This window comes from Carassius carassius, chromosome 29, assembly GCF_963082965.1.
Source record: "Carassius carassius chromosome 29, fCarCar2.1, whole genome shotgun sequence".
NCBI classification, from domain to species: Eukaryota; Metazoa; Chordata; class Actinopteri; order Cypriniformes; family Cyprinidae; genus Carassius; species Carassius carassius.
The window spans coordinates 120,001-144,000 of record NC_081783.1 but is presented as its reverse complement, the minus strand read 5'-3'; the positions used below and the strand labels follow the sequence as shown (position 1 = coordinate 144,000).

The 24,000-nt window shown below is 43.5% G+C and overlaps 5 protein-coding genes and 1 long non-coding RNA gene across 7 annotated transcripts in view; 1 reads left to right on the top strand and 5 right to left on the bottom strand.

The window, feature by feature from the left end:
• stx18 (syntaxin 18) overlaps positions 1 to 24,000 on the bottom strand; it is a 293,868-nt gene that overhangs the window by 205,563 nt on the left and 64,305 nt on the right. The window lies entirely within an intron of this gene.
• Positions 1 to 24,000, top strand: part of LOC132109343 (WD repeat-containing protein 1-like) — a 138,037-nt gene that overhangs the window by 51,662 nt on the left and 62,375 nt on the right. The window lies entirely within an intron of this gene.
• Positions 899 to 4,245, bottom strand: LOC132110045 (histone-lysine N-methyltransferase set-1-like). Its single transcript, XM_059516630.1, has 4 exons — positions 4,204 to 4,245; positions 3,774 to 3,922; positions 3,392 to 3,584; positions 899 to 967 (listed from the first exon to the last, which is right to left on the bottom strand). Exons 1-4 carry the CDS (start codon positions 4,237 to 4,239, stop codon positions 956 to 958), a joined length of 390 nt encoding a protein of 129 aa, XP_059372613.1. The 5' UTR covers positions 4,240 to 4,245; the 3' UTR covers positions 899 to 955.
• LOC132110046 (uncharacterized) lies at positions 4,246 to 5,658 on the bottom strand. The gene is made up of 3 exons (XR_009424575.1): positions 5,258 to 5,658; positions 4,877 to 4,987; positions 4,246 to 4,287 (listed from the first exon to the last, which is right to left on the bottom strand). It is a non-coding gene; the product is annotated as an uncharacterized LOC132110046 (long non-coding RNA).
• drd5a (dopamine receptor D5a) lies at positions 7,300 to 8,675 on the bottom strand. Its single transcript, XM_059516629.1, is given in 2 exon segments — positions 7,300 to 8,457; positions 8,459 to 8,675. Coding segments are annotated over 2 exon segments (1,173 nt in total). The 5' UTR covers positions 8,519 to 8,675; the 3' UTR covers positions 7,300 to 7,344.
• Positions 12,756 to 23,924, bottom strand: otop1 (otopetrin 1). The gene is given in 7 exon segments (XM_059515345.1): positions 12,756 to 14,021; positions 14,321 to 14,893; positions 15,369 to 15,655; positions 21,121 to 21,251; positions 21,659 to 21,717; positions 22,300 to 22,436; positions 22,814 to 23,924. Coding segments are annotated over 7 exon segments (1,743 nt in total). The 5' UTR covers positions 23,199 to 23,924; the 3' UTR covers positions 12,756 to 13,850.

Here is a 24,000-nt window from a genome sequence, read left to right as displayed (position 1 = left end):
TATGGTAAATATGAGTTTACATTTGCGCTTCTAATTAAACCACAGTAGCCACAAATTTACAGTTGTCCGAGACGTCATGAAATGTTCTTTAGCATCACAAACCATAAAATGTAGTCAGTGTTCTGCTATGGTTTAGCATGGTTTCCAGAGATCTGGAGCTGATTCTGGGTCGGTGGTCTGTGACTGTTGTCTCGCGGCACGCTGTCTTTTAAGGGGCCGTTCACATATCGCGTCTTTTGCGCGCTCAAGTTTGTTATTTCCAATGTAGGCGCGCAGTATGCGACCGCGTCGCTTGTTCGAAACCCGCACCAACACAGACTTACTTTATTTTATCCTTACTTCAGCCGCTACAGGTGATCCTACCAATAACTTGTAATCTTTACAAGAATATCAGAATCATGCAATGAGCAAGTCTCGTTTATTAGACACTTAATAATATCACATCAGTTTGTACTTTTAGAATCGCCGAATCTGCTGCGGTCGTTCCATCACATCTGCAGCAGAGACCTGAATCAGGAAGTTGGTCGTCGACGTATTTTTGTAGTCGACGTAATCGATGACGCCGACGCGTCGTTGCAGCACTACTTACAACATCAATCTAACATTTCATAAAATATGCAATGCACATTTATTACCTACTCAACACAGTCCGGATCATCCAATAGTAACCGGTCCTTCTTCAGAGTCACCTGAAATTAAGGAAACGGAAATAAATATTTTTAAATAAACATTCTACTGCAGACAAAGGATTCAGGCACTGTACAAATTGATAATGCACATATACTGGAGTCCATAAACACTGACTGATCACTGACACATGAAATCAAAAAATATATTTTAAATTAAATCAATCAATTAATCAATCAATCAATCAATCAGTCGTAGTACCTTCTATACGTCTGTGTCTTCTGACTGGGACAGAGTGTTGACTTCAACAGTGGACGGTTCAAGCACACTATAGAAAAGTCTAGAAAAGAACATCAAATTAGACATCTGTGACAATAAATGAGTGCATAAAATACTGATTTAACCCCTTAACTGTCACTCGTGTTTTTGAAGATAGACTTGAATGTGCATGATACAAACCTAAATTTTTATAATTCATGACTGAAAACATTTTGTAACATGATTTTGATGTGCCATTTACATGGTAATGCAATGTCTGATTTTAAAATGGGTTTTAAAGGATGAATTTTGAGATTTTATGTTTTCAAGTGATATATAACTTCTGATGATTTCTAAAACATGATAGAGAAAAAGGCAACGAGAAAGTCTTTTTTTTAAACAAAGGTCAAAACTCATTTTGTAATGTAGATTTCTGAGGGTGCACTCTTGTCATAAATTAATCTATTACTTTTCCTACATAATTTTTAACAAATAATATTGGAAAAATATATATTTGGGAGTCTTGAACCTTTCCAACGATATATAGTTTGTCAGGATTAGATTAGATTTGATTGTAATATAGTATAGTCAACGTAGGCGTCCCGGGGTGACAGTTAACAGGTTAAAACATTAAATTATTTTATAATCTTGCTTCTATTTTATCAATGTAATTTACAAGCAAGATTACAATATTTCAAATCAATATTTAAATTTTCAAGTGTTACCCAAGTTAATGTTCATGACTTTGTAAGTATTACATTACATGCATGTATATTGCAGTCTGTCAGGTTGTGTGCACGTTAACACCTCTGTTACGAGGACCCTGTTCTATGAGGACCATCATAAGAACATGGTCTTGACTTGACTGAAGAGTCTCAGTGTGTTAGATTGAAAAAAGTCTGGTCTATTTGTATCCTTGTTATTACCGGGACATTGGTTACTAGACAAATGTGGACAGCTCATTTCAAGCATTTCTGTGTATGAGAAAAACTGGTGATTTGAGACACAGTGTCTGTGTTAGTTATACAGCATGAAACCAAGACTCACTTTTAACACCCACAATAATGCAGCAAACAAATGTCTCTTAGAAACACATGTGGACAACGTAATCTGTTCTACTCTTAAGGACTAACACAATTATTTCAAGAACTTCTTGGATACCTTTATAGCTGCTGTGCCTTGTTCAGAGTTCTTTAGGCTCTTTAGACACTGATTCTACTCGGTTATCATTTGAAAATACTGAATGTTTTGAATAAATAATATGCAATCTTGGAGAATGTTATTTAAATAAAAAGCCAAAATAATAATAATAATAATAATAATAATGATGATGACACAAATATGATAAAACTGCAGAAGTATACTGCCTGAAAGTCAATTTCAAACAAGGGGAGCGACTTTTTACCAACTTATATTACAATATACTTAATCTAAAGATAACAATTAGACGTTTTCAATAATGAGATTTTCCCACAATGAGATGTGAATGATCCATATTTAGCCTAATATTCACATCCACACAGCCCAATGTCATGGTGAGAACTAGGGTCTTCAAATACCAGGCTTTTGTCAAACAAACGACACACTGAAGGCGTTTCTCAATGTCAAGGATACTTCCTTGGCAGGACTGGCCCTTCCAAGTCACTTCCTTCAGAGGCTAGGTGAGGCTCCTCTTTAGCATTCGGAGAACACGTAAATGGAACAGGTTAGCAAGTGCACCTCATTGCGTCATTACGTCAGTGAAAAGGTCCGTTTGAATAACGCTGTGGTGTAATGGTATAATATTAACGTTAAATTACTTTGGACAACTTAACTAGTTATTTATAAAAGAAATGCCGGTTACGCAATCAAGCTAACAATTGTTAAATGACAGGTCCGGTTCAGTTAGCCATCAATAACATAATTTGTATTTGTATAATTTACAATATCAATATGGTAGTAATTTGTACTGGCAAACTTTACTTATATTTACTACAGTTATAACAAATGTTTGGTAACGTAAATAAAAACTGTTAACGCTCCGACTCTGCTAACATTCGACATTTTTGAACAAGATAGCAATGCTGCGCGCATAGGATTGTGGGTGATTTGAGAGCGCGAAGGCTACACATATGCATCCTTTCCTGTGTATGGGATATTCTTCGAACGAAGGACTCAGTCCTTGGTTGAAATTCCGAGGATCCTCGACATTGGAACAGTCCTTCGACGGATGTCGATGACGTAGCATCCTCGAAATACTGGCTTCCGAGGATCCTTCCTTGACATTGAGAAACGCCTTGAGATTCTTCAATCAAACATCAAGTCCATGTTCTTATGATGGTCCTCATAAAACAGGGTCCTCGTAACACAGGTGTAAACATACACACATCCTGACATACTGGAATGAACATGCATGGAATGTAATACATACAAACTCATTAACATTAACTTAATTGGTAACAACTGACATTTAATAACTTTACTATAATCCAATAAATCAGAATTGACAGTATAGAGGTGTCAGTACCGTGCATCTCCATGGCCAATCAGAATCACCATAATCGTATGGGATCTCTTCACCAGGACAGATGCTCCTTGTAGCAAATAAACATAAGTGAGGTTTTCCATCCACACGAATCGTCTTAATCCTGCTGTTTGGGTTAATATGGTCATCGTTTACAAGCCGCCCAAGAGAACCGTCACCTCGAGCTGCATCGACACTAAACAAGAGACAGACAATATCAGCACTGAAACCTTAGGACCAGCAGATGTCATATTCTGTGATCACCAATCATTTAACACTCATCACCAAGCTTTGAAAACACATGACCACTGACATGTCCACGGACACATTTAGAATCATGTCATTTAATTATCAGTAAACATGTAGATCAAACACGGGTACATACCAGAGGAGTTTTCCATTGTAGCCAAACTCAAACATGAAAACTTGAAGTGCATGGCCTCCGCTCACATTCTTCTTTGCTGATGAGGTCTCCTCAGTATTCCAGCAGGAAATCTCCTTTCTCAAAGTCAGTACAGCTGAACACACCCCTCCCTACACAACACCAGAGAGGTGAAACCATCACGAGAACCAGAGACAGCTTTACTACACGAGACACTTTAAAACAACAGAGAGGTGAAACCATCACGAGAACCACACGTCATCAACCAGAGACAGATTTAGTACACAAGACACTTTAAAGGCATAGGAAGAAAATCCTGTCATCATTTACAAACCATCAAATGGTTAGTAATGTCTTATTTTGCTCAACAAAAGATATAAAGAACTAAGACAACTTAATGGTGACTATATGATGACTAAATAAATTAGCTCACCTTTAAGATCAGTGATGAACCTGCCCTTGAGCCCATTCTGGTCTTTCTCCTTCGCCTCGCACCTTCAGCCATCCTCTCATGTGTCTGCTTTAATAACAATAAGAACTGTTGGCCTCCATCTGACAATATTACGTGTTTGTTTTCAACTTAATATGAAAATTAATAATGACAGTTCTAATGAACAGAATATATGTTAAATATGATGTATTCTGAGCATATGCTGAATATACTATTTTGACTGGTTATATTAGTAAAAGTGCTTTGACACAATCTGTATTCTACAAAGCACTATTCAAATAAAGGTGACTTTACTTAATATATACAGTAAGTATTAGGAAGTGAAAAGAGCACATCTCTGTGTTTATTAATGAAAGCAAGCTGAACAGTAATAATATTAAACAGAACTGCCCCTCCCCTTCACAGACTGTAGCCATGACAACAGATTATTATGATAGCTAGACTGTTCTGTTACATTTACAGTTGTGAAGTTAAACTGACAAGATTGTTGATTCTCGTCTGATGTTACTCTTAATAGAGGACACTTAGTGTAAACACGCTAGTGCTATTAGCATCACGCGCTAGCTGCTTTCTAAAGAGCACTGAAGACACTCACGAACAAGCCAAACTGAGCCACAAACTCTCAGAGAAACGATTTAACAGCAGTATTACTAACCTTTAATATAATAGTTGTCTCCAACAGCTTCACACCACAGATGTCTTCGCTTCAGGTGCACAGATTGCGTCCGTTCCAAACAGGAAGTTACAAACCGTCACACTTGCCTCGCTGATTAAAGCACGAGTATACGGGATTTATAATAATAATAATAATAATATATTTAAATAACCATCTATGAAACGTTACATTAATAGCGTTACATTAATATACTGATTTTAAACTGAGTAATTACAGCTTTGAAGTCACATTCATACTTTATATGATGATATTTAGGGAATATGTTTAATTGCATGATAATTATGCATTTATATAATCATATACAATCGATAAATTATTGCAAAAAAATGTTTAAATAATTACCAAACTGCATTAACTTACTTGTACGGAGCTATTAGCGGCAGAATGTAGCCCCGCCCACCGCCGCCATTTTGTTTTCGCGATTTCCCGCCCTCCGATGCCGATCTAGCCAATCAGCGGCCTACAAACTTACACAAGTGTAAAATATGCAAATTTTCGATGACGCGGATGCAGTACCGGGTCCGGGCTGCAGGGGCGCACTCCCGAGCTCAGAGGATACACAGTGTATAGTAAAATTTCAGGGTTTTGTGGTATATTAGGACATGGCGCGAAAATTTGAGAGGGAGCTTCTGGGACATAGAGAAAGGCATCTACACTGTCGGAATTATAAGGACATGGGCCCTGTCCTCATAAACCCAAATGTCCCTGTAATGCTGGTGCGTATTCAGGTCAAAAGTCCTTGTAAACCACAAAAACCAACACACACACTTACACTCTCACACACACACACACACACTTACACTCTCACACACACACACACACACAGTTAGTTGGGAACACTTCATCTACAGCGATATCGTTGACTTGATTGCAAATAAATGCACAGACACTATTTAACTGAACAGAGATGACATCACTGAATCCAATGATGAACTGCCTTTAACTATCATTTTGCATTATTGACACTGTTTTCCTAATGAATGTTGTTCAGTTGCTTTGACGCAATGTATTTTGTTTAAAGCGCTATATAAATAAAGGTGACTTGACTTGACTAATCAGAAATCCCTTCAGAGAGAAGACGACTGCTGAACACACACACACCTGCAAGCTCAAAATATGATCATTTAATGGTAATTTTATTAAAAACATCTGTGCACATGACTGTTAGTGTACATTCATGTGTGTGTGAGAGAGAGAGGGAAGAACAGCATCTACACACACACACAGTATGGGTCACCATACTTGGCTGAATGTCACTTCACTGATCACTGTTCACAGTTTACAGCTCCAGAGGCGTTTCAGTACAGTGAATCTACAGGCTTCGCTTTTCTAAACAATAAAGATTACAGTAATGAAACACAATGAAGACATTCACCATCAAACAGCGCTGGACCTCCAGAGCCATCATCACATCATCACATCAGTGCTCTGTGAAGAGATGAGCAGGTCATCACAGCTGTGAGGAGGAAGAGGAGGAAGACTCCATAAACCAGCAGCACTTTCAGTCTACGCTTCATATCAAATATGATTTAATACATAATTGCATTAGAAATCTAGTACTTTTTTCTATTTTCTTTTGTGTGGTCAGTTCATGCATAACATACTTTTGTATACAGTTTGTGGGATTTTGTTTTGTTTTGTGCTTTCAGAAAAACTGTTATAAATAAATTATTAAAAGTATTTTAACAGGGCTTTAGGGCTTCACACTGAATTCACTGATCGAGCATCTCTTAAACGAACGGATGTTAACTATAGGGTTCCAGAATCGGATACTTGCCGTAAAATTTTAATTTTAATTCTGCCTATAAATTCCTGTGTGCGCATCTGTTTTTTTTAGGTGCTGAAAATGGACTGTAAATATGTATTTGTCTTTGATTCATTCACAAGCACTGATTCATCCAGTAATGAACCTACATCTGGAGAGTCACTGAATCATTCCATTCAGAAATTCCATGACATTTTTACTTGTCTTAAGAGATTTTTTTTTCTTCCGAATTGTGAGAGAATTACAACCTCCATTCAAAAAAAAAAAGTCTGTTTATCCAGAATAGTGCCGCTCTATTTTACACACAAACAGCTCTTAATCGAGTCCAGTTTTTACACAGCCGCCTGATTTTTGTTAATTTTTATATTCAGCAGCAATTAAATGTTTTGCAAAATATACAGAATAAATATGTTTGATATCTAAATGTTTGAGTTGATATTTTTAACCACTTTGGAATTGAAACTGGGAATCGATAAGAATCAGAACGTCTGCATACTTCTATTGTATGTTTCCTCTCAGATGTCAAACAGACGTATATTAGATGTCTTTAAGATGTTTATGATTTAGACAACTCACAGACGTGCGTGTGATATCTGGGGATATATAACGATATATAACTCACCGGATCAAACGGCAGCGTGGTCATGTGACAAGAACAGCGCAACTTTTCGTGAGTTTGTGCTCAGCGGATGCCGTTCGGCGTGAACGCGTCGTCCAGGTCGTCGTCGTCGCCCCGCGACAGCTGCGAGATCCGGTCGAGCGTCTCGTCCACCACGTGCGGGATGTTGTTGACGCAAGCGCTCGCCGCCTCCCGGTTGTAGGACACGAGCTCGTTGCTGACGTTCAGCGTCTCCACCGGAGTCCGGCGGCGGCCGCGGCAGCGCAGCAGACTGGAGAAGCCCCTGCGGAACTCCGCGTTGAAGGCGTAGATGACGGGGTTGAGCGACGAGTTGCTCCAGCCGAACCACACGAACACGTCGAAGGTGGTGTCGCTGACGCACGGCTCGCGGTGGCAGAACGGAACCACGCAGTTGAGCACGAAGAACGGCAGCCAGCAGCACACGAATACGCCCATGATAACGGACAGCGTCTTCAGAACTTTGGTCTCGCGCTGGAACGAGGTCTTCAGGCTCCGGTGGAGGCTCCGATCGGACCGACGGCTCTGCGCGTGCTCGGCCGCGCGCTCCAGCGACGCGATTCTCCGGATCTGGACGTGCGCGATCCGGTAGATGCGCGTGTAGGTGACGATCATGATCGCCACGGGAATATAGAAGCTGATCAGGGACGAGGAGATGGCGTACTCCCGGCTCAGACTCGAGTCGCAGCTGTCCGCGTCGGACGCGTTGGGCTCCGCGGCAGCTTTGTGCCAGTCCAGCTGCACCGGGATGAACGAGATGAGCACCGATAGAGTCCACGCCGCGCCGATCATCACGAAGGCCACGCGCGGGGTCATCTTGCGCTCGTAGCGGAACGGGCTGCTGATGGCCCAGTAGCGGTCCACGCTGATCACGCACAGGTTCAGGATGGACGCGGTGGAGCACATGATGTCAAACGCCACCCAGATGTCACAGAACGCGCCGAACGGCCAGAAGCCGGCCACCTCCGCCGCTGCCTTCCACGGCATCACGAGCACGGCCACCAGCAGGTCCGACACGGCCAGTGACACGATGAAGACGTGCGTGACTTTGGCGCGCAGGTGACGGAAGCGCAGCACGGTGGCGCACACCAGAGCGTTCCCGAGCAGCGTCCAGAGGATCAGTGCGCACAGCAGGCAGCCGGTCAGCGCGCGCGTCAGCGTCTCCCGCGGCTCGGTTCGGTCGCGCATGTTGGGTCCCGGCGCACTCACGTGGCGCCATCGGGTGCGTGCGATCGCGCCGGCTCCGGTACCGAGGCGCGCCGCATGACCGAGGAGCGAATCCTACACCAAGCGTATCCGGTGCACTCCAGGCGATCCGGTGTTTGCGCACGGAGGCCGTCTGAACTCTCTGAGCGCGAGGGAACTGTGCATGGCTATTTTCAGCAAGAGAGAGAGAGAGACAGACAGACAGAGAGAGAGAGAGAGAGAGAGAGAGAGAGAGAGAGAGAGAGAGAGAGAGAGAGAGAGAGAGAGAAAGAGTGAGGAGAGAGAGAGAGAGAGAGAGAGAGAGAGAGACAGAGAGAGAGAGAGAGAGAGAGAGACAGAGAGAGAGAGAGAGAGAGAGAGAGAGAGAGAGAGAGAGAGAGAAAGAGTGAGGGAGAGAGAGAGAGAGAGAGAGAGAGAAAGAGTGAGGGAGAGAGAGAGAGAGAGAGAGAGAGAGAAAGAGTGAGGGAGAGAGAGAGAGAGAGAGAGAGAGAGAGACAGAGAGAGAGAGAGAGAGAGAGAGAGAGACAGAGAGAGAGAGAGAGAGAGAGAGAGAGAGAGAGAGAAAGAGTGAGGGAGAGAGAGAGAGAGAGAGAGAGGGAGAGAGAGATGTGTCTGTCTGTCACTATCGAAGAGAAAACACCCACTCTGCCCTGATCTGATGTTTCCATCACATGTAGATTATGTTATAGCATATTACTCTATTATATTACTTAGATGTATTTTGCCTCTGTAAATCTAATACTTTATCTAATTTTATTTTATTTCTTACTTATACACTCATACACTAATTCATAATGCATTACATGCTTAATACTTTTTATATATTTTTATTATTACTATTATTATTTTTCTTTCGGTTAATACATATCTGCACCATTTGTAAGCGGCCCAGCTGCAACTGGTTTTGCAATACCAATTTACAGTTTTGGTCATGCCAGTAAAGCTCACCTAAATTGAAACTGACATTTAAATCGAGAGAGAGAGATTCGGTCTGGATATGCTGTGAATAAATACTAGGAACCGCTGAATATTAACATGATTCTCACGTTTTTAATCGTACAAACTCATTGATGTATACAAATCAACAATTACATTAGCTTTTGCATGGGTTGTATTTCATAATTTCAAGTTAATTTGTTCGAGTTATCTGGTAACCCATTAAAGATAACGCAGGCAGACGAGATGTGCATGCAGCTCATTCACCATCAGACTCATAGAGATTGTTAATGGTAAGTACGTGTAGTTAATTCATATTACTCAGTACTCGGTGTATAATTACACTGTAACAAGGATACCTTAAAAATAAAGTATGAAACGACACAAATAAGAGTGCAAGAATGATCAGGTTTGGTATTAAAAGAGTTCAGGGTTTCCTCAGATAGCGACTGTGCATCGATTCTCTCACACAGGCTCAGAAATCCTCAATGAAAGCAGGATGAGAGTATATATGCATCTGTAGCGCCACCTACAGCCAACAGAGGATCATGACAACCACTTCAGTTCCAGTCGAAGACACAAGGAGAGCAACACATCAGTCAGAAAAGCTCACACTGTTTTGTGGTGTTCCTCAGGGCTCGATTCTGGCTCCGACTCTTTTTATGTTATATACTACCTTTGGGTTTGATTTGTAAGAAATATGAGATTCCATTCCATTTAGGCTATATGCTGATGATCTACAGTTGTATCTTCCTTTTAAACCAAATGGGAATAATGCACTAGGAGCTCTGTATGCATGCATCCAGGAACTCAAAATATGGCTTACAAAAATCAATTGAATGTAAAACAGTAGCCATTTTGTTTGGGCCTAGAGAAGCTACTTTTAATGCTAGTAGTAATTATGAACCAGGTCTTTTGACCCAATGGGTCAGTTTATGTGCAAAAAAAAAAAAAAAAAGACTTTGGGCCTAAAGTTTGACATACAGATTACTGGAGTAGTTAAGTGTTTATACATATATCTTCATCGCATGATTACATTGAAGTCATTTTTATCAACAAAGAAATTTGAAAAAGTAATTTTTTGTTTGGACTATTGTAATTCACTTTATTATGGGATTAACTGCTCATATATGGAGCATTTTCAATTGGTCCAAAATGCTTGACTTGAACTCAAACATTTCTCTGCATCTTTTATATTTTGATTTCTCTGCAGTGGCTGCCTGTAAAATTGAGAGTTGAATTTAAAATATTAATTTAGTTTTTTAAATCGCTCAGTATTATTGTTGATCTCACGGAGTCGTTGATTGAGCTTTTTCTGTTGTTTCTGAGCCAACTCTCCCTGTTGCTATCCAAACAGCACCTTCTCTATCTGTTTTTAAACCTATGCTTAAACCTTTTTATTAAAAAAATGTATGATGAGTTAAATCTTTATTTGCATTGTTTTTGTGCATTGTCTATATTTTGATTATTTGTTTAATTGTTTAAATGTTTGTGTACAGCACTTTGGTCAACCTTTCAAACGTTTTAAAATGTGATTTATGAATAAAGAAATACATGAACTGACAGTGACACTAAAAACAGCAGCTAGAGTCTCAGACGCGTGTGAAATGTGGAAAAGCGTCTCTCAGTTCAGCCAGAAGAGACTCAGGTGCATCACAAACACACGAGAGAAGCTTCGCTCCACAGCTGCTCCGGCCGGAGGGGATTGTGGGATTGCATGACACATGAGAGCACCTGGACCTGTCAGACATCTGGCCTCATCAGGAGCACATCTGTGTTTGAAGGATCCTGAGATGGAGCCTCATGAAGAGACAGTGAGAGCTCTGTCCGAACTGTCCATCAGTCCTGGAAGAAATCACTTTACTCTGCAGAACACGATCTCTTACATGTATTTTTGTCTTTTCCAGTACAAATAACTAAACATTCATACATCAAATTATTTCTTCTTGGGAAGCAAAATTACAATAGATATTTAAGGAGGAGAACGTAACACTATTTCCCTGTTTAATACTGTAAAGATGCTTCGATACAATCTGCATTGTAAAAAGTCCTGTATAAATAACTGACTTGACTTGTTATTTAGTCTTTAAAAAAATATATATATATATATATATATATAAGGAAATATCAGAAGAAAAAAAAATCACGTTTTCCCTTTGAATTAAGTATATTTTTCTCACCCCTTTTGCAGATTTCTTTTTTTCTTGTTTCAAGCATAAACTCAAGATTTTGCTCAAAAAACGAAAGAGTGATTTTTTTATTCTTCAGTAAATCTGTCTTGATGTTATCTTTAGGTATCTGTACTGGAAAACAGAACAGTGTTGTTCCTAACCTGTTTGACTGCATCTTCCGGAACAAACCAGTGTTTTCTGTAGGTTTCCAGCAGATCTCTGAATAAAGAAAACTGCTGCATTTATACATGAAGACCTCCAGAAGAACCGAACACTCGCAGACGCTTGAGTAAATTACACAACTTCAGCTTTAGAGATGAAACTCCTGTGCTTCTAGTTCTACAATAAACCTGCCTTTATAGAGTACAAATACTCTTTGACTAATTACTTTTGCTCCTCTTTGGTAATGGATAAATATAAAAGTTGACTGTTTATAAGGATTTATGTGACTTATAAGAACGATGATGATAAACAAAGTCAACGGAGCTCATGTTGATTTCATGTTTCAAAGAAACTCTAAAGTCACTGGACTGTTTACATCCAAGAATATTTTATTTATCTGAAGCTAGCAACGAGGTTTGCACCACAGATCTTATTGTTGTGCGTTTCACTGTGTGTTTGGGAGGAGAGGAGTTAAAAAAGAGAAGAAAGGCTGATGATAAAGTCGTTTACTACTAAACATCTGCTGAAGATCAACAGACCCGCTTTACAGAAACATCTACATGTGAATGAAAGGAGCGTTTCACATCGTTTCTCCATCACAGCGCCGTGAGAACATCCCATAATCACAGTCACCAGAAGTGTTTCCACAGCAGCGCTGCCACAGAAATATAATATCCTAAATAAAGAGTCTTTATGAGTCCTCTGTGTTTGTGATGCTGATGTTGACCAAATCAAAACAAGCAATCCGCCTCCCCCCGAAGCATGAATAATGGATTCCAGTCAGGATCCCAGCTGAGATTCCCATTAAATCCATAAACGCACAGATAAAACCTCATTACACTCCAGTGTCGGAACGTTTCAAGCCCTTTTTTTTGAAAACCATTGCTCACAGAAATCTTCAGGACTGAGGAAACACATTAGTGTGAGAACCAAGAGGAATGCAGATTGTTACGGGGGAAAAAAAAGACATGTTTCAAAATATATGCAACAGATGATGTGCTATAAATACATGTCTGAATAGATCTAGATGATCTGAAGATCATCATGAAAAAGAGCTGGAGCTCTGTGATGTGATTTGTGTGTCGCTCTTCATTTTGTGTGTTTTCACGTTGCTTTAGGAGTTAGCAGGCCGTTATAACCAACATTTCTGAGAAGAGTCGCTGGATTTGTCAAAGTTTTACAGTTGGAAAAATCCTCAAGTGCAATGAATATAGCTGTGTTTTATGATCAGTTATACTTCTGATCACACTGCAAAAACTGAGGATCCTCCTCAGTACTGTTTCCAGTAAAATATCTGAATTAAATCAAGACACATTTACTGGAGAAGAACAATGACTGATATCAAGTGATCAAAGTGATCATAATCAAGCGAATTCATGATTCAATTAAGAACAAAAAATACATTTAATTCAAAGGGGAATAATAAGAAGATCATTTTTCTGACTACATTGGCAGAAGAAACCCGCTCAATTTTGATACAAATTTCAGAATCCAGCACTTAATATCGTATAAAATTTCCCTTTCGAAATAAATGCATCGTGATTTGAGAACTTTTAGATATTTGCACTGAAAAACAAAACAAGAAAGTTGTTTTTTGTCGGTTCAGCAGATTTGATCAGACTCAAATCACCACTAGTTGGTGGTTTTACTCCATTTTCTCCTTCATTTATACGAGCATTTGCATAGTTAAACAATTAAAAATTACAATATGCACCATATGTTTGTTCAATGGACTGCAAGATTCAAGGATTTTCCAATCAGACGTTGAACTAAAAACACTCAGGATTTTAACCCACTTGAGAACTTGGTATAAGAGAACATCATCCTTGATCAAGTGAAGACGTGTGTGTATGTGTGTGTGTGTGTGTGTGTGTAAACATTACTGAGGAGCGTGTGAAGAATCTTCAGGCCTGAGAACATCTAGTCTGTCAAGTTATTGAGAGCATCTTTAAGAGCCGATGGAGTCCATGAGAACCGGATCCGATCCCAGTCGTTCTGAACGCATGAGCTTCCTCAGACCAGTGTTTGTGTGTCTGTCAGTGTTTGTGAGCACCAGATAGAGTCCTCCTCACACCCTCAAACCTTCCTGAAGACCTCGAAGAGCGACGCCACCGAGTGCATGCGGTAGAAGAGGTTCATGGGGATGGCCAGGTTCAGCACCGTGGTCCAGACGCTGTACCCGAAGGTCTCCTGCTCCAGACCGCTGTCATACTGCGGACGGCAGCCGAAGGCCGGGAGAATCCACAGCTGGACGCAGAGAGAAGAACAAAACATTGTTTATTTGGAGCCTGACAGTCTTGCTCACTATCAAATGATGTTTTATGGACCAGAGAGTAATTTCACACAGAATTGGTACCTTGGTTTTGAGGTCATGGTTTGGCATGATTTTGGTACACCAGCAGGAAAAACTAAACTTTTTTTAATTGATTTAATTAAAATATATATTACATCTAAAACAGCTCAACAAAGTGCAGTAAATAGGGAAGACGTGTGAAGTCCTTCCACTATTAGATGAAAAATATCTGAGCATAAACGTTGCTTCTCACCGAGATGTTGCACATGAAGAGGAAGATGGTGATGTTCTTCAGGATCTGTCTCTTCCTCCCGGGCGTCACGTTGATCCGGTTTCCCACAGGACGTGTGACGTCAGTCTGCTTCCTGCTGAAGGCTGCTCTGCTCTCGGGCGTCTCTCCCTCCAGGGTCGTCTCGTAGCCGCGGTTCACGATGCCATCATACGGCGGCCTGACACAGAACACCTCGGTTGCAAGCGGTTCGTCCGGATCTCTGCGTCTGCGGTACAGCGACTCCACAATGAACAGGTTCTGCACACACTTCTCCAGCACCAGCAGCAGTGAGTACACCAGACATGTCCAGCGGAAGCTTGGAGAGCCAGGCCCTGCTGCTGCCACCGCCACCACACTGCACCACGACATCAGCCAGGAGCCCAGCGACGAGCCCAGCAGCAGCTCCGTGTCCAGCGCACGCGACGGGTTCGAACCCGTGTCCATGGGCCAGGCCTCCAGACGGTACACCAGCAGCCCGGCTCCGCTCGCCACACACATGCAGCTCAGCATCACCACGCCGTAGCAGTAGAACATGGAGACGGCGGCCTGCGGAGACTTCTCCACCTGCATCAGGTACACCACCAGATTATTTCATGAACACAGACTATTTATAATTACTCCTAGTGCTTTTCAAGTTGATTATGAATATAATGCATAATGGTGCATTATTGGCTAAAAGAAAAGCTATATGAAATGTTGAGTATTGGTATTTGGATTGGGCCATTTTGGGCCATTTTTTTAAATGGCCTTTGAGTTGCTATTGTTAGAAATATATGGCAACCCTGTGTTTTGTACCACAGCATTTAGTGACTTTAACATTACCATTAGAGACCCACAGGGACCATTAGAGTCTCCATTAAACCAATACAATTCCCTTTATAACCATTAAACCCGTTACAGACCCCAAAGGAAAGTTTTTGGAGATTTTGTTAGGTTAAGCTCACTATTGGGTACAAATTTGTCCCTAAAATATGGTTGGTTCATATCCATACCCACACACACTTACACACACTCACACACAAACACACACACACTATGAGTTCTCCACCTGCATCAGGTACACCACCAGCATGGTGACGGAGCAGGCCAGCCCCAGCAGACCCAGCATGGGGCCGAGCAGCAGACCTGGGCTCCTTGTGCTGGGACGCTTGCGGTTGCTGTGGAGGTCCAGCGTGCGGCCGATGTTCTTCCACATCACCAACAGCATGGCCGAGACGAAGATGTGGTACTCGATGTTGAAGGGGTACAGGTAGTAGAGGCTGGTGGAGAACATGGAGCAGACGCTGGTGGTGCAGTTACAGTGCGGCTCCGCTTCCACTGCACACACACACACACACACACACACATACACACAGAGAGACAATCAGCTGACATACACTCCAATTCACGCAATGGGATTCAGTGAAAACATGTGACCATGGAGCACAAAACCAGTCATAGGGTTCAATTTTGTGAAATTGAGATTTCTACATCATCTAAACACTGAATAAATAATGTGTTTCTTTAACCTTAAACCACATAAACACATTCCATTTCACCAAAGACACAAAATAATGTTCTTTTTAGCAATGTCATATGATCCCTTTAATGGTTTGTTAATAGCGAGAATTGGACCTTAAAATAAAGAGTGACATTAAGTTGAATGTGAAATTTAAAAATAATTACAACTGACATAAAAATTTATATAAACTAGATAGATAGATAGATAGATAGATAGATAGATTAAAACAAACAATATAAATTTATATTATTATTAAATTAATATTTTTTTAAAATTAAAACAAATATAATATAAAGACATGTATTACTCTTGTTTAACAGATGTTAATGTTAGTTAAAGCATTAGAGTTAATGTAAGTTAATGCATAAGAGTCCACTGGAGTTTGAAATAGAATTGAAAGAAATTAAACACAATAGCAGACATTCATCATTCCTACACGAATGACATAACAAACACGTAAATGTTTTCTGACTCTCTGAAGCCATCTAGAGGATCTCTTCATCCAGTTCACCACTAAACTACTGCAAACTACAACAAAAAAAGAAGGAGAGGAGAGGACTGGAGAGGAGAGAAGAAGAGAGGAGAGGAGATGAAAGGATTGGAGAGGAGAGAAGACGAGAGGAGAGGAGATGAGATGAGACGAGAGAAAAGGATTGGAGAGGATTGGAGAGGAGAGGAGAGGAGAGGATTGGAGAGGAGAGGAGAGGAGAGGAGAGGAGAGGAGAGGAGAGGAGAGGAGAGGAGAGGAGAGGATTGGAGAGGAGAGGAGAGGAGAGGAGAGGATTGGAGGGGAGAGGATTGGAGAGGAGAGGAGAGGAGAGGAGAGGAGAGGAGAGGATTGGAGAGGAGAGGAGAGGAGAGGAGACAAGAGGAGAGGATTGGAGAGGAGAGGAGAGGAGAGGATTGGAGAGGAGAGGAGAGGAGAGGAGACAAGAGGAGAGGATTGGAGAGGAGACGAGAGGAGAGGAGAGGAGAGGAGACGAGACGAGAGGAGAGGATTGGAGAGGAGAGGATTGGAGAAGAGAGGAGAGGAGTGGAGAGGATTGGAGAGGAGAGGAGACGAGAGGAAAGGATTGGAGAGGAGAGGAGAGGAGACGAGAGGAGAGAATTGGAGAGGAGAGGAGAGGATTGGAGAGGAGAGGAGAGGAGAGGATTGAAGAGAAGAGAAGATGAGAGGACAGGAGAGGAGCAGGAGGAGAGAAGAGGAGAGGAGGCGAGAGGAGAGGATTGGAGAGGAGAGGAGAGGAGACGAGAGGAGAGAATTGGAGAGGAGAGGAGAGGAGAGGATTGGAGAGGAGAGGAGAGGAGAGGATTGGAGAGGAGAGGAGAGGAGAGGAGAGGAGAGGAGAGGATTGGAGAGGAGAGGAGAGGAGAGGAGAGGATTGGAGAGGAGAGGAGAGGAGAGGAAAGGATTGGAGAGGAGAGGAGAGGAGAGGATTGGAGAGGAGAGGAGAGGATTGGAGAGGAGAGGAGAGGAGAGGAGAGGATTGGAGAGGAGAGGAGAGGAGAGGAGAGGAAAGGATTGGAGAGGAGAGGAGAGGATTGGAGAGGAGAGGAGAGGAGACGAGAGGAAACGAGAGGAGAGAATTGGAGAGGAGAGGAGAGGAGACAAGAGGAGAGGATTGAGAGGAGAGGAGAGGAGAGGAGAGGAGACGAGAGGAGAGGATTGGAGAGGAGAGGATTGGAGAGGAGAGGAGAGGAGAGGAGTGGAGAGGATTGGAGAGGAGAGGATTGGAGAGGAGAGGAGTGGAGAGGATTGGAGAAGAGAGGAGACGAGAGGAAAGGATTGGGGAGGAGAGGAGACGAGAGGAGAGAATTGGAGAGGAGAGGAGAGGAGAGGAGAGGAGAGGAGAGGATTGGAGAGGAGAGGAGAGGAGACGAGAGGATTGGAGAGGAGAGGAGAGGAGAGGAGACGAGAGGAGAGGATTGGAGAGGAGAGGAGAGGAGAGGAGAGGAGAGGAGAGGAGAGGATTGGAGAGGAGAGGAGAGGAGAGAAGATGAGAGGAGAGGAGAGGAGAGGATTGGAGAGGAGAGGAGAGGATTGAAGAGAAGAGAAGATGAGAGGACAGGAGAGGAGAGGAGGCGAGAGGAGAGGATTGGAGAGGAGAGGAGAGGAGAGGAGACGAGAGGAGAGAATTGGAGAGGAGAGGAGAGGATTGGAGAGGAGAGGAGAGGAGAGGAGACGAGAGGATTGGAGAGGAGAGGAGGGGAGAGGAGATGAGAGGAGAGGAGAGGATTGGAGAGGAGAGGAGAGGAGAGGAGAGGATTGGAGAGGAGAGGAGAGGATAGAAGATGAGAGGAGAGGAGAGGATTGGAGAGGAGAGGAGAGGATTGAAGAGAAGAGAAGATGAGAGGACAGGAGAGGAGCAGGAGGAGAGAAGAGGAGAGGAGGCGAGAGGAGGGGATTGGATTGGAGAGGAGAGGAGACGAGATCAGATGAGATGAGAGGATTGGAGAGGAGACGAGACGAGACGAAAGGAGAGGATTGGAGAGGAGAGGAGAGGATTAGAGAGGAGAGGATTGGAGAGGACAGGAGACGAGAGGAGAGGATTGGAGAGGAGAGGAGACGAGACAAGATGAGAGGAGAGGATTGGAGAGGAGAGGAGAGGAGAGGAGAGGAGACAAGACGAGGCGAGATGAGATGAGACGAGACGAGACGAGAGGAGAGGAGAGGATTGGAGAGGAGAGGAGAGGAGAGGAGACGAGAGGAGAGGAGAGGAGAGGATTGGAGAGCATAGGAGAGGAGAGGAGAGGAGAGGAGAGGAGGCGAGACGAGACGAGACGAGAGGAGAGGAGAGGAGACGAGAGGAGAGGAGACGAGACGAGACGAGAGGAGACGAGAGGAGAGGAGAGGAGAGGAGAGGATTGGAGAGGAGAGGAGAGGAGAGGAGAGGAGAGGAGAGGAGACGAGACGAGAGGAGACGAGACGAGAGGAGAGGAGAGGAGAGGAGAGGAGAGGAGAGGATTGGAGAGGAGAGGAGAGGAGAGGAGAGGAGACGAGAGGAGAGGAGAGGAGAGGATTGGAGAGGAGAGGAGAGGATTGGAGAGGAGAGGAGACGAGACGAGACGAGACGAGACGAGAGGAGAGGAGAGGATTGGAGAGGAGAGGAAAGGAGAGGAGACGAGAGGAGAGGAGGCGAGATGAGATGAGAGGAGAGGATTGAAGAGGAGAGGAGACGAGAGTAGAGGAGAGGAGAGGAGAGGAGAGGAGAGGAGAGGAGACGAGATGAGAGGAGAGGAGAGGAGAGGAGAGGAGAGGAGAGGAGACGAGACGAGACGAGAGGAGAGGATTGGAGAGGAGAGGAGAGGAGACGAGAGGAGAGGAGGCGAGATGAGATGAGAGGAGAGGATTGAAGAGGAGAGGAGAGGAGACGAGAGGAGAGGATTGGAGAGGAGAGGAGAGGAGAGGAGAGGATTGGAGAGGAGAGGAGAGGAGAGGAGAGGAGAGGAGAGGAGACGAGACGAGATTAGACGAGACGAGACGAGAGGAGAGGAGAGGAGAGGATTGGAGAGGAGAGGAGAGGAGAGGATTGAAGAGGAGAGGGGAGGATTGGAGAGGAGAGGAGAGGAGAGGAGACGAGAGGAGAGGAGAGGAGAGGATTGGAGAGCATAGGAGAGGAGAGGAGAGGAGAGGAGAGGAGGCGAGACGAGACGAGACGAGAGGAGACGAGACGAGACGAGACGAGACGAGAGGAGAGGAGAGGAGAGGATTGGAGAGGAGAGGAGAGGAGAGGAGAGGAGAGGAGAGGAGACGAGACGAGAGGAGAGGAGAGGAGAGGAGAGGATTGGAGAGGAGAGGAGAGGAGAGGAGAGGAGACGAGAGGAGAGGAGAGGAGAGGAGAGGAGAGGAGAGGAATGGAGAGGAGAGGAGAGGATTGGAGAGGAGAGGAGAGGAGACGAGACGAGACGAGACGAGACGAGACGAGACGAGAGGAGAGGAGAGGAGAGGATTGGAGAGGAGAGGAAAGGAGAGGAGACGAGAGGAGAGGAGAGGAGGCGAGATGAGATGAGAGGAGAGGATTGAAGAGGAGAGGAGACGAGAGTAGAGGAGAGGAGAGGAGAGGAGAGGAGAGGAGAGGAGAGGAGAGGAGACGAGAGGAGAGGAGAGGAGAGGAGAGGAGAGGAGACGAGACGAGACGAGAGGAGAGGATTGGAGAGGAGAGGAGAGGAGACGAGAGGAGAGGAGGCGAGATGAGATGAGAGGAGAGGATTGAAGAGGAGAGGAGAGGAGACGAGAGGAGAGGAGAGGAGAGGAGAGGAGAGGAGAGGATTGGAGAGGAGAGGAGAGGAGAGGAGAGGAGAGGAGAGGAGAGGAGAGGAGAGGAGACGAGACGAGACGAGATTAGACGAGACGAGAGGAGAGGAGAGGAGAGGATTGGAGAGGAGAGGAGAGGAGAGGAGAGGAGACGAGACGAGAGGATTGGAGACGAGACGAGAAGAGAAGAGAAGAGAAGAGAAGAGAAGAGAAGAGAAGAGAAGAGAAGAGAAGAGAGAATCTGTAAAAAGATACAGTTTCTGTTTCAAAGCAGTTTTATTTGTGTTCACTATGTGTTTTTAATTTATTTTAATATATATAATATAAAAAACTGTATTTTCAGCATCATTCCTCCAGTCATCAGTGTCACATGCTCTATTAGAAATCATTCTAATATGATGATTTACAGCTCAAGAAAGATTTCTGATTATTATCAATGTTGAAAACAGTTGTGCTGCACAATATTTTTGTAGAAACTGACACATTTTATTTTTCAGGATTCACAGATGAGCAGAAAGTTCAAAAGAACAGCATTTTTTTTAAACAGAAATATTTTGTAACATTATAAATGCATTTACTGTCAATTTTCAGCAATTTAATGAGTCCTTGATGAATAAAGGTATAACAATTTAATTGACCTCTTCATCATATTGAGCTTTTGAACAGTAGTGTAGATTATATTATTTTTATTGCTTCAGTCAACGTAAAGAGATTGTTCACTTAAATATTATAATTCAGTCATCATTTCTCATGTCATTCCAATCCTAACTGACTCAATTTTTCAACTATAAAGAACTTTTAGTGGTTTCATGGATATTTAAGCTTCTTCATGCAACCAGGAAAGTAATAAAGAACCTTTATTTTAAACAGTGACAAATGCCCACACACACCTGCTTTTATGAAATAGAGAGAAAGAGAGAGAGAGAGAGACTATAGCAAAGAAAAAATCCCAGACTCCTCCCACAGTGAGCAGAGCACTCTGAAAAACACTATTGTCCTCTCACTCACACACACACACACACACACCTGTGGAGAGATTGGCATATCCCAGCGCAGTCAGGCGTCTCCTGTGGTTGTTGAGAAAATGCTCAGCTTCTGACATCACTCCATTACACCACAGCAGCAGATTAGTGAAGACAGCGTGAATCACTCCAAACCTGCTCAACACACACAAACACACACACACAACGGTGTTTCACATGATCGGATTCATCATGTGAAGCTGAAGCCATTTCATCAGCATCTCCAGTGAAATTACACGAGGAATCTGCTCCTGTGTGACGTGTGTCTAATGTTGGCTCTTTCCAATCATGTGTATGTGTCATAATCATCACCTTCTAAAGACATGCATTGATTGGAATACAAAGTGCATTCAGAGTAATGTACTGTGAACTGATGAAATGCATAAATAAGTCACTTTAGATGAATGCACATCACATGCACATGTATGGCAGAACTTCTCATGGATCTGTCTTCATGACTGTATCTCTACTATTTGTTCTCATTTGGACTGAAAGCATCTGCTGCTACCTGAACAAAGACAGTGAAAGAAGTGTGTCTGTACCTTTCAAACGTTTCATATTTCTTGATGACATCTTTGATGTGGAACCAGAGGAAATGCACCTGCAATCAAGATCAAACACACAGACATCACAGAGTTCACTTCAGAACTAATGAACTTCACAACTGAACTGATCTGAATAATAACTCTATTGTCTTCTGTAGAGCTGCCTTATAGCTGAAACTGATAATGTTTCATAGCTTAACATAATTAATACTGCTATTTTATGCTAGTTTATTTCTGTCAATTTTTTTAATAACATTTTGCAAAAATTTCCATTAAACGTTATTATTGAATATTCCCTTAAAGTCAAGTTTTAAAAACTTTGTTCTTGGTTATATGAATGTTAAAGAATTTGATATAGTCATTGTAAACATTATGTGAATGTTACTTTTGAATGTTGTCTGAACGTTCTGAAACAAGAAGTAACATTTAAAAACCACAAAGGTTCGAACAAATAATGTTTTTGTGTGTGTTTTAACATTATTAATGAGATATTTTTGAACGAACGTTCTATTAACGTTACTCGAAGAACATTTTCTCATAACTTTGAGAGAACGTTCAGAGAGCGTTTCCTGCGAGCTGGCGTGAAGCTTCATTTAATAAATCCACATAAAGCGTAACAAACAAATGTGACCTCTCACCTGAGATATGGTGTGCAGCGCGTGCACGATAGGATAGACTCCGAGCACGGCGGAGATGCACGAATGATATCCGACGAAATATCCGATGCGGAACGCGTCCATGATGAGCGACAGCAACGCCAGCATCGTCAGCCCCCCTGAACACACAGCAGAAACGCTCATTCTCACGCACGCTCACGCGGCAAGGCAAAGTTTGGTGTAATCCGATCTCATGAATGTGCGTGTCAATGGCAAGTTTTTATCTTTATATTTGGCATTTTATTAATAAATAAATACATTAATAAATTTATTTTGGCATGCATAAAATACGCAATTGGTAGGGTAGGTGCGTATTATATGTACGCCAAATATCCGCGTATTATATGCAGGCAAATCTGCGCATGCACGTCAAACACGGGCGTATGGTATGCAAACCAAAGTCAGTTTCTGCGTATAAATAGCTAAAAGAATTTTGTCGTGCTATTGATACTCATTTTCATGAGACCGGGCTAACAGTTCAGTAGACGCTCGTCACCTCGGATCCAGCTGGTGCCCGCGTGCGCGTCCCTCTCCGGCACCGGTCCGCGCTCCCGTTCCCTCCGGATCATGTAGCAGAGCATCCACACGAGCTGCACGAGCATCAGAGCCGTGATGAAGGCCAGCAGGTGCTCCTTCTTCACCGCGGGACCGTGCTGGGCGAGCGCGAGCATCACGGACACGCCGATCAGCAGCAGGTTGGTTCCGTACTGCGCGCTCAGCGTCTCCGCGTTCTTCTGCGGGTACTTCTTGGTCAAACTCACCTTGAGCTTGGAGAAAAGTTTCTTCTCCGCGTTCGAGGAGGAGGAGGAGGAGGAGGAAGAGGAGGAAGCGGGGCTGTATTTGTTCAGACACACGATGTCCAGGCCGCTGTGCTCCACCATGGTGTCGTCGATCAGGGAGTGATGCGCGCCGCGCCGCGGACATGCTCAGTGCGCGTCCATCGCCGCTATATACCTCCTACAGAGCGCGGCAGATTAACGCGGATTGAGTTTCATTCATCTGCGAGCTTCTGGAAAAACGACGGTGCCAAGAAACGCTGCGCCAAACTTCACCAAGCATGCGTTCGCGCTGCGTCTCCGCGCTGCTCCTCGCGCCGTGGTCAGATGTGAAGCTCCAGTGCGCTTTACCTCGGCCTCCAGCGAGCTTTTAGGATCTCGGGTTTCACTGGTCAAAGGCTCTTTATGGACGGCCCTTTGTTGAGCACAGACTCGTATAACGGATGTGCAAACAGAAGAATGCGCGCAACGCGGAATCTGCGTGCGGTGGACTGCGAAACGCGGCTGAAATCAGACGCAGCTTCTTCTGAAGAAATGTTTGCGGGAAGAAACCGAATTTGACGGTGTGGTCGATTACAGAGAGACCCACTATTAGATGAAACCGATCTGGGCCAGAGAGCGCCAACAAAAGAGCTTCTATTATAACGGCTCTGACCTGGATCCCCGTGCGCACGCACCGCGTCATCCTCCGCTCATCCCGTGCGTTCAGTCGCGCTGCTGCTCTGTCGTGACCCGGATCAAAGGTAACGAGAAGCGCACGCTGGTTTCCGCTGATCGACCCTGGAGACCCTTGATGAAGTCTGACAGATGCGATCACGCGCTTTTTCATCATCATCATCATTCTCTCGTAATGTCATCAGCGAGCGTTTGATCAAGAGTGCGCTGCTGTTGTAAATAAAGATTACTG

Bases quoted from the DNA above. Each gene is read 5' to 3' on its own strand.
- LOC132110045 (XM_059516630.1), bottom strand. From the start codon at position 4,239: ATGGGCTCAAGGGCAGGTTCATCACTGATCTTAAAG. The intron at 3,923-4,203 runs GTGAGCTAATTT...GGTGTTGTGTAG, and splicing joins GTTCATCACTGATCTTAAAG to GGAGGGGTGTGTTCAGCTGT. The intron at 3,585-3,773 runs GTATGTACCCGT...TCTCTTGTTTAG, and splicing joins TACAATGGAAAACTCCTCTG to TGTCGATGCAGCTCGAGGTG.